The following is a 9,693-nucleotide window of genomic DNA, read 5'->3' as shown; positions in this document are numbered from 1 at the left end:
CTGTGACAGATTGGATCATTTCAATATAGAGTATATTGACCACTTTTAACAATAATAGGTTTGTAAAATAATAACTTAAAAATTGATCTTTCTTCAGTGCAGAACTGGCAGTTTTATCATTTTATTTTTTAAATTTAAAATTCTTTTTAGACTCACAATTGTTTTTGTTATTGATCAATCTTCAGATCATTTTCTTGATCAATCAATTAATTGTTATATAAATAAATAAATGTTGTATGAAACATTAGGAAACAAAGTGACTTTCTCAAATTTCTAGTTTTGTCCGACCAACAGTCCAAATCCCAATAATATTCCTTTTACTATAATTTAAGAAAAGCAGTTCATTCTACCATTTGAGACCTTGAAACTATCACACTTTTGGCATTTTTGTTTAAAAAATTACTAACATGATTAGTTGATTGCCAAAATAGTTGCCTATCACCTTTAGTCAATCAACTAATTGATTACCTGTTAGCTCTAACTGCAAATTAACAGTTCACGTTTCATGTTCAAACTTATTTAAATGTATTTTATTTCGATAAAGTTTTCGTCTGTGTGTGTCATGTAGTGATGACATTTGTTTTTGTCTCCCAGGAGAAATCATCAACATTATAATCCAAGAGTACGTGCAGCATCTGAGTGGTTACCTGCTGAACCTAAAGTTTGACCCCACCCTGCTCTTCAACGTACGTTTCCAGTACAGCAACCGCATCGCTCTGGAGTTCTGTCACCTCTACCACTGGCATCCACTGATGCCTGACAGCTTCCTCATCGACGGAGATGAAATCTCGTACTCCCAGTTTATTTACAACACCTCCCTCTTCATGCATTATGGGGTGGAGAAACTAGTGGATGCCTTCTCCCAACAACCTGCAGGACAGGTAGATAAGTACCATCTTCTGACTGCATACTATAATCCAGTGTTGGAGCTACAAATGCAGTTTTGTTAGTATTGTTGTCAAGTACTGTACTTACGTACACTTTGAGGTACTTGTACTTTCCTTGAGTACTTACATTAAATGTTACTTTATACTTTTACTTCACCACATTTTAGAGGCAAATATTGTACTTTTAACACTTTTAACTACATTTATGCTTCAACTATAGTTTGCCTACTAGGTACTTTACAAATTAAGATCTTACATAAAATGCAGACTATAAGCTTTTAAAATGCATTGTAGCAATGCAGATGTTTCCAACTATTTGACTTTTGACCCCTGACAAAAGAGGCAGTTGAGGCACCTTGGTATGCTTCAGATATGTATCTAACTTCTCAGATGGCTTTGTTTAAATGACTGTTCAAGTTCCAAAGAGGTGAAATTATCTAACACTTACAAAAGAAGGTTAGAGAAAAGTCCAAAGAAGTAAAATACATATTTGTGTAGTCAAGCTTGTTTTTTTGTCGTCTTTCCTGCCCATTTAATAATCTAACGTTCCCTCAGATTTGTCATGTGACATTTTGGAAGCGGCCACTGAGGTACACACAATAGATAAACAGATATATGACAGGAAATGCTGTGAAGGGAGTTGAACTTGTGTTTTTGTCATCTGTCTTTGACTCTTATCTGAAATGGTTGCATTTGCAAGATGTCTCCACTGATAAAACCTTGTTGTTAAACACTTTTAACCCTCTAGATGCAAATATTGAGTGTAATGCCAATCACATGCCAAATTATGACAGTTGAGAGTAGCTTAACTCTCCCCAAAGATAGCAGACAAACGTGACAGGACACGTATTTACTGGATAAGAACCACTAAATAATCCACATTAAAGCGGACTTCCCCTTACAATCACTTCCTAAAATCAAATTACAGATAACATTATATTATTATATAAAACTGTCTGTCAGCAGCATCAGGTGACTGCAACTCTTTATTTCCGTTTGCTGAGAATTAAGTGATAAAGCTTTAAAACTTTTTGATATTAATTAACGTCTGTTACATTCAAGCCATTGCCACATGAGTTGCTACAAAGCTGATTAAGGTGATCAGCTCCATACAACTCTCTCTGTATTGCTGAGTATGGCTATGTACAGAAGATTGTGTTGTCCGGGAACTTTCACGTGCAGAAATTCAAGTGAAGATAATTACCTCTTCTGAAGAGTCCATCATATTTTTTTTCAAACCCTCTGTGTCCTCCATGCATAATAACAACTGCGTAAAGGAGGGCTGGGGGCTGTGAGAGGACAGAAACTACGAGCTACAGCCTTAAATGTTGTCGCCTGCCAGGCTACACGTTTGTTTGTCATCTGGCTAATGGTATTATCATTAACAGTTCATTAAAATAACATTGCAGTAACTTCTTTGTCTGTGTTTCAGATAGGTGGAGGTCGCAACTCTCATGCAGTAGTGCTCAAAGTACCAGAAATGGTCATCAGAGAGTCTCGAGCAACACGTGTGCGGCCCTTTAATGAATACAGGAAGAAGTTTAACCTAAAGCCATACACATCTTTTAATGAATTTACTGGTAAGCCGGAATAACATTGTAATAACATTGAGGTTCTGATAATATTTTGTATTCCCCTTTGCAAAAATCTTTTGCATGTATGTATTTGTTAATACAGCAATTTTGACTTCAGGCTTATTTAAATTGGATTAACATGTTGTATTTACAAACACTTATAGTGTATGTAGTGCTTTCCAGATTAAAAGATTCACAGAATACTACATACTAGCGTGGAGCAAAACAAAAAAATAACAGTAGATATACTTTAAATAAGTCAAAATTGTTTAGCAAACCATGTTTTCTGTGAGATCAGGTGTTTTTTTTTAAGTGAGTAAAGGAAAAAACGCATTTACAAATTCCACATTGTTACATAATAAGTTGATAGTAAGGGTATGAATAACAACCTCTGAGTTAATTAACAGCTGTTTTCTCTTTTCCAAACAGATGACATAGAGATGGCCAGAGGTTTAGAGGAGCTCTATGGTGACATAGATGCTCTGGAGCTCTACCCCGGCATTCTGCTAGAGAAAACACGTCCTAACAGCCTATTTGGTGAGAGTATGGTGGAGATGGGCGCTCCATTTTCCCTGAAAGGCCTGCTGGGAAACCCCATCTGCTCCCCTGAGTACTGGAAGCCCAGCACCTTTGGAGGAGAGACAGGCTTCAATATCATCAAAACTTCCACTCTGAAGAAACTGGTGTGCCTCAACACCAAGTGGTGTCCATATGTTGACTTTCACGTTCCACAAAAAGAGGACACAAAACCAAGAAAATCATCCACTGAACTTTAATGAGTATTTCATCAGTTCAGCACGTTACTATACTGACTGTGGGAGACATGGTAGTTGTCAATGTGTTGTAATTTCTTGTGATATTCTCATTGAGACCAGACGTATTGCGTATTGAGGAGAAAGGGTTACCTTTATACTACATGTGCCAATACAGTGGTTTGTTATTTCTTAAGTGAATGACATACTCTGCATTTAAGCAGGTCTACTTGCGCAAATACAGCTGATAAATTCCATAGTTTCCGGAGGAAGAAAAATCCTCTAGACCTCAGTCTTATTTACATTTGCTAATGATGGAATTCAGTATACCTTTTTTCTTTTTCTTTTTCCTTCTTCTTTTCAGATTAAAGGTATTGCATCATTATTTTCTTGACGACCTACAATTACTTCAAATTACTATACAGATGACCTGTTTGAAGACAATAATTAATTCAATGTATTTTAAAAGAAAGCCAAGTCATTTAGGTGAAAATTACATTCAATCAATGATCATAATTTGTACAAAATAAAATTTTGCAATTCAAAAATAAAAGTTGGCCACTCCAGTGGGGCAATGGGGGTGTAAATGTTTTGCTCAACAGCAACTCCGCATGAGGCAAGGGCGCAGATTAAACCAGTCCAACTCTGTACTGTAACTACAAGGACTAGATCCCTCACTGGCTTCCCACACACCCAGAGCCCTAATGTTTTCTAAAAGAGAGTTTGTCCTCGCCACAGTCGCTCTAAATGCTTGCTGTTGTGGGAATTACAAATTATAGACTGGTGTCCTACTCTATCTGTAAAGTGTCTTGAGATAACTCTTGTTGTGATTTGATATTCTAATTATATTAAAATTGAATTGAATTGAATGCTTACTTTGCCAATAAAGTTTGTTGAAATGGCCAAAACAGACAAGCCACTGCTGGGAATTGAACACTGTTTTCTGCAGCGGTGGGTTACCATGCAACTCCTGGGCTTCAGCTGGATAAACCTGTGTGTGTGTGTGTGTGTGTGTCTATAGTGACATTTGTTTTTTTGTGTAATGTCTCAACTATTGGATGGATTTCCATTATAGTTAGTGCTAATTATCAAATGTTAGCATGCTAACTTGCCATCACTCTAAAACAAGATGGTGACTGTTATGCCTGCTTTGCATAAGCATTTCAGCATCTTTATTGTGAGCTTGTTAGCAGGCTGACATCAGCATTTGACACATAGCAGTGCTGTCCTTACAGAACAGCCGCAGGGATCATTCTAGGGTCCTATGTCCAGCATGTCTGTCTCTTGGTGTAAACATTGTGATACTAGTTAGGGCTATCTTCATAGTAATAATATTGTATCTACATTCGGTTCTGAAAATCTTTTGTATTCTCCCTTGCATTGTTGTATCAACACTTTTCAAGCTTTAGCACAAATTGGAACAAATTAAGTACATGTAGCCATGCAAGCAAGCAACAAAACTCAGCCAGCAACACTGTCTATAGCTGTTTTCCTGAAACGTACAAACCTTCAGAGCAGCAAAAGCAATGAAACAAAAAAATAAAATGCAATCCAGGGACCCAGGGAAACATGAATTAAACAGGAAAAACATAAAACGTAAACCCTTTGAAAGGTCTTCTTAATGTGTTTGGATATTGATATTGAGGTAGGGACACTCACCAGCAGCACATGGCTGCCCACTCTCTCTGGTTACGTTTTTAAAGTGTTGCATAAGTTTTTACACAATTTGAATTACGAAAACCCTACAATCACAATACAGCATGGCTAAATTTGAGTGTTAACACTTACTGACAGAGGATACAGGTGTTGGTGGTGTTTCACATTGCAGTATGTGTAAGAAAAGGGATCTACTGTGGTTTCGCTGTGATGTCCCAAGAAGACAGACAGGGCTGCATGTGTAAATTTAGTGGTCACGTTGTTGTTAATGTGCACTGGGTGAATGTGCACTGAACACAATGTACTGTACTGTGCTGTCTTCAACATTTTTAGGCCAAGGTCCAATATGTTCCATGTTTGCCAAGCAGTCTTCTTCCCTTTGCCACGGAAGGCTGAAAAATATCACAGCCAGTGAATGCACGAAAGAAAAGAATACTGCTGCTCTTCTCCCTTCCAATACGTTGATATAGGTCATGTACAGGGATCCATTTTAGGTTCATTCCTTGGCCAAAAGTGAGCCACAATTGTTGCAGACCAAAGTCCTGAATAACTTGCAGAACATTGACTGCTTTAAGATGAATGTCTGTGTCACTGGCTTTGATCATGAGGTTTTTGCTGCCATTTTGGCTGCATGTTTAGCGTGGACAATATTCTTGTGTTAGCTATCTCATGAGTACATGGACTTACATCATCTAGGTCGATGGAGTGGTTGCCGACAGCTGTGACCACTTTGGTCACTATGACCACATTTGGTGTTAAAGTTTCTGCAATTCTGTCAGCGAGGAAGTGAAATAGCTTAGTTTTATTCTCATTATCTCTGAAAAAGTTACGCCAGTTTTGGGGTGTTTTTTCATTGCTGGTCACTATGTGTCTGGCTCCATATCCTCTCTTTGACTTAACTTCTGCCTTCAAACTTGATTGTTGCTAGATGTCGAACACTTTGTCTGTTATTTGGTATTTCACAGAGTATGCCTCTATTTTGGGGAGAACCTCAAATGCAGGGTAGTGGTCAAATGTTTTTGAGCTCCGTGGTGGCAAACTGTTTACCAGTCAAAATGATGGTTTCGGCTTCTGGTTCAGTTTTGGGGGTTTTGACAAGAGACTCAAGTACGGCACCCAGCTGAGATTTCTGTCCACTGTCAATTCACTCAAGGCAGAAGGGGATGGCTAATTCTCATTCCTTCGGATCACACTCTTGGCTCTGGCATGAAAAAAACAGTTTGGAGAAGAGCTGGCAGTGGTCCTTCAGCACCTTTTTCTTCAGAAAATTGACAAAGGCTTGTTCCTGGTGGAAGAAGATCATGCAGTTCTTCTTGATTGGCTCATAAAGTTTGGGTTCTCAGTCCTTTCACGAACTGTTGAAACCAGATTTTGCCTCTCTCATAGTTCGTATGAATCCATTCAGCTACACTTGGGTTTTGCAATATCCTTTGTGTCTAGTGAAAACAGATCCTGGCTCTCTTCCTTGAAAGGATTGCCTATATCTAATGACACATCATGACACTGGTTAGCCTGTTGACTTCATCAAGAAAAAACACTTGAGCTTGTTTGGTTTGTTCATGGTGGCTGGTTTGTTCTGTACCTTCTTTGGCTGTAGAGGTAGCATCGTACTGCGTCGCAAAACCAAGCAGCTGACTTCAGAACCAGCTACCTTCCACCTTCTTAGGGATGATGGATCTTCAGTCAGACCTATTGTACCCCCACTTTTTTTGATTGGCCTATTCATGAGCTTGGTATATGACCATTGCAGAGAACTCTCTGCTTGATTTGTGCACAACAAATGTTTGACTCTGAAACTCCTGGGCAAGCTGAGGGTATTTATGTTTAGTGGTGCTTGAGGCTGTTAAAAATGATTCCACTGACCTGAGGATACAATCCCTGCCTCCACCAGAGCCCCTGTCCAACCACTTAACTATTGATATAAATAGTTTACGTTGTTGAATAGGATCTCATTGTAATTCTTGCTCATCAAAACATGGGGTAAATATCACCTCTTGTGATTTATCATGTTTGGTTCAAGAGATATGATGTAAAAACATGATTTGGTTATGGCGGAATCCAAAATGGCCAACCACAGCTGTCTAGAGGCCTACATTTATGTTGTGTGAGGTATCATTGTAATCGTTGACCATCAACACATAGGTGTGGACATCCCTTATGCAGTTCAATGTTTTGTATATGATATCATGCAAAATAAAGAATTTGGCTATGGTGGAAAGTAATGGCTGACATGATGTTTTTTTGCGATGCTAACGTACATTTTTGAAAAAGCACAACCCACTGAGTAATTGTGCCAATGGTGGTGCTTGTATCCACAAGTGAACGATTCTCCTTAAAAATTGCACTAATCTGCTCCACTACAAAGAATCCTCTCTCTTTTTCGGAATGTGGGTGACCTGGCCTTCCAAAGTGGAATGTAGAATGTGTCAGTAGAATCTGGATATATCATCATGATTCTCTGCTTTGCTGGTCACAATTCACAAGTTAGATACTCTGCTGTCACATGTTAGTGCAGAAATATAAAAGGCCAGGCATTATCCCCACCACATTGAAGCTACATTATCAGTACAGTGCAGTCATTTCTTCAGGATATGCCTTTATGGTTCTCAAGTAATCCTCCCCGTGAGGATATGTCTGATGAAGACATTGAAGAGGAGATTGAGGAGGAGATCGAGGAGGAGATTGAGGAGGAGATTGAGGAGGAGATCGAGGAGGAGATTGAGGAGGAGATTGAGGAGGAGATCGAGGAGGAGATTGAGGAGTATGCAGAGGAAGATATTATGAAGGAGGTTCAGGATCCGCCCTCTGTCTCCAACAGAGAAGACTCCTACACTTCCTTCTCAGAGGTAAAAAATAAAATGACACACACACACACATATGCACACACACACACACACACACACACACAGACACACACAGACACACATCTTAACGTGTTGGGATCTGCAAAAAGTAACACATCGGTAGTACATGTACTAAATGCATGTTTAGTAAAAAAATTCTACAAAAACACATCTGCTCATGATTATTATCCCACAATTTTGTTCATTGTGTACAGCTGCACAAGCATACACGCAAATTGAACATGTTAGTGGATAAACCGTTTCATCAGTCATCATTTAGTTTCTAAACACATTGTTCAAGAGTGAACATCTTAACATAAAAATACTGCACATTTACTATATTTAAATTTTTCATTTGTTTGATATATTACAGACGGAGGAATCTGCGATAACTGAGAAATCAGCTGGTCTTCACAAAGCCCTAGAAAAAGAGAAAAGAGCCAATGCTGATCTTGAAGAAGCCTTGAAGAAGGAACAAACAGCCAAAACTCAACACAAAGGAGCCCTGAAGCAGGAGAGAAAAGAAAAAGACGCTCTTGCCAAGGCTCTGAGGAAGGAGCAAGCTGAGAAAAACCGCTTTCGTGTTGAAATGGAGCACATAAAGGTACAGGTGGCTGATCTCAAGAAGACACAGAAAGAGCAGCAGCGTAGCAAAGCAAAGCTGAAATCCACAATCACTGGAATGGCCGCTGAGCTCGAAGAGGACAAGAAGGTGATTGAGAAGCTCCAGAAGGATCTGAAGGCATCCTCCTGTCAGCAAGAAAAAGAAATCGCAGAATGTGATAAGGTGATCAAGTCACTACAGGATCGCATCATTGAGCAGCATAATGAAAGTCTGGAAAAAGACAATCAAATTCAATCCTTGCGTCTTAATCTTCAGAATCTTCAAAGTGATATTGAATCCAAGGACAACATGGTTTCCTCACTGCAGCAGAAAGTGAAACAGTGGGCCTCAGATCTCGAAGAGGAACAAACAAAAAACTGTTCACTCCGGAGGGATTACGAGGCCGCTGTCTCCCAGCAGCAGAAGGAAGCAGAAGAACTAGACCATCTGACTCATGAGAACCAACAACTTGCTTCTGAAAAAAAAAGGCTGCAAAATGAACTTGAGGTTGCTGTAAATGAGCGGCAGCTTCATGAGAAATATCTTAAGGAAGCTCAAGAAGCTCGCAGAAAACTTGAGAAGGCCATTAAGAAGGAGAAAGTTCGCTTCACAACAGCATGTAACAAGTTACAGATCCAAGAGAAGGAGCTTTCTGAGAAGAGTCTGGCTTTAGAAAAGAGCCTGACTGCTGAAAGATTCTTAAGGTTGTTTGTCAAAAACGAGAAGAAGTGCTATGAGCAGCTGCTTTTGGTACAGCAGACTGCAGTCGAATCTCTTGCAATCCCCAGCAACCTGCTGAGAGAAGCATCTGCAACCTCAGACCGTCTGATGTACGACATGCAGACTTTGAGGATGGAGAATGCAGACATCAAGGCTAAATTTAACGTTATGGAGACAGAATATGACAGAACAAGATCTAAACTCTGCTCTCTCTCTGAGCGCCATGAAGAGATGATGTTAAAGAATAATGATATTATCTCTGAGAATAAGTTCAACATCACTAAGCTCCAATTCATGGTAGATGGATTCAAAGAACAGCTGTCAGACAGCAAGGCGAGGCAGGCAGAACTTGAAGAGGCCTTAAAACAGGACCAGAAACAAAACATGGAGTTGCAGCAAAGAGTTGATCAGATCGCCTCTGCTCTTGAAAAAGAAAGGACCAGGTGTGAGAAGCACCGCGTGGAGCTCAAGGAGGCTTTGACAAAGCAGATTGAAACAATGGAAGAGAAGCAGAAATTGGCTGTGGCTCTCCAAAAAGCTCACAACAGCTACGTCAGTCTTCGGGAACAACAGCTGGCAGAGTCAAACTATCAACACAGACACGTCAGTGACACTGAGCTCAGGCTTAACCAGCAGAAAACTGCCCTGGATGAGAGC

At 39.6% G+C, this 9,693-nt stretch overlaps 1 protein-coding gene across 2 annotated transcripts in view; it reads left to right on the top strand.

Moving 5' to 3' along the window:
- Nucleotides 1-3,973, top strand: part of ptgs1 (prostaglandin-endoperoxide synthase 1) — a 9,767-nt gene extending 5,794 nt beyond the window's left edge. Inside the window, exons 9-12 of one of the 2 annotated variants that reach the window (XM_032515516.1) lie at nucleotides 595-881; nucleotides 2,320-2,467; nucleotides 2,891-3,241; nucleotides 3,402-3,973. In XM_032515516.1, the coding sequence (XP_032371407.1) occupies nucleotides 595-881; nucleotides 2,320-2,467; nucleotides 2,891-3,237 (782 nt within the window). In that variant the 3' untranslated portion in view covers nucleotides 3,238-3,241; nucleotides 3,402-3,973. Of the gene's footprint in view, nucleotides 1-594; nucleotides 882-2,319; nucleotides 2,468-2,890 lie in introns of both variants that reach the window. The other variant, XM_032515515.1, reaches the window with a different exon arrangement.
- The last annotated feature ends 5,720 nt before the right edge of the window (nucleotides 3,974-9,693 follow it).

The sequence above is a fragment of the Etheostoma spectabile genome, chromosome 5, assembly GCF_008692095.1.
Source record: "Etheostoma spectabile isolate EspeVRDwgs_2016 chromosome 5, UIUC_Espe_1.0, whole genome shotgun sequence".
Lineage (NCBI taxonomy): Eukaryota > Metazoa > Chordata > Actinopteri > Perciformes > Percidae > Etheostoma > Etheostoma spectabile.
Note: the sequence above shows the minus strand (reverse complement) of the source record. Positions and strands in the feature narration are given on the sequence as shown.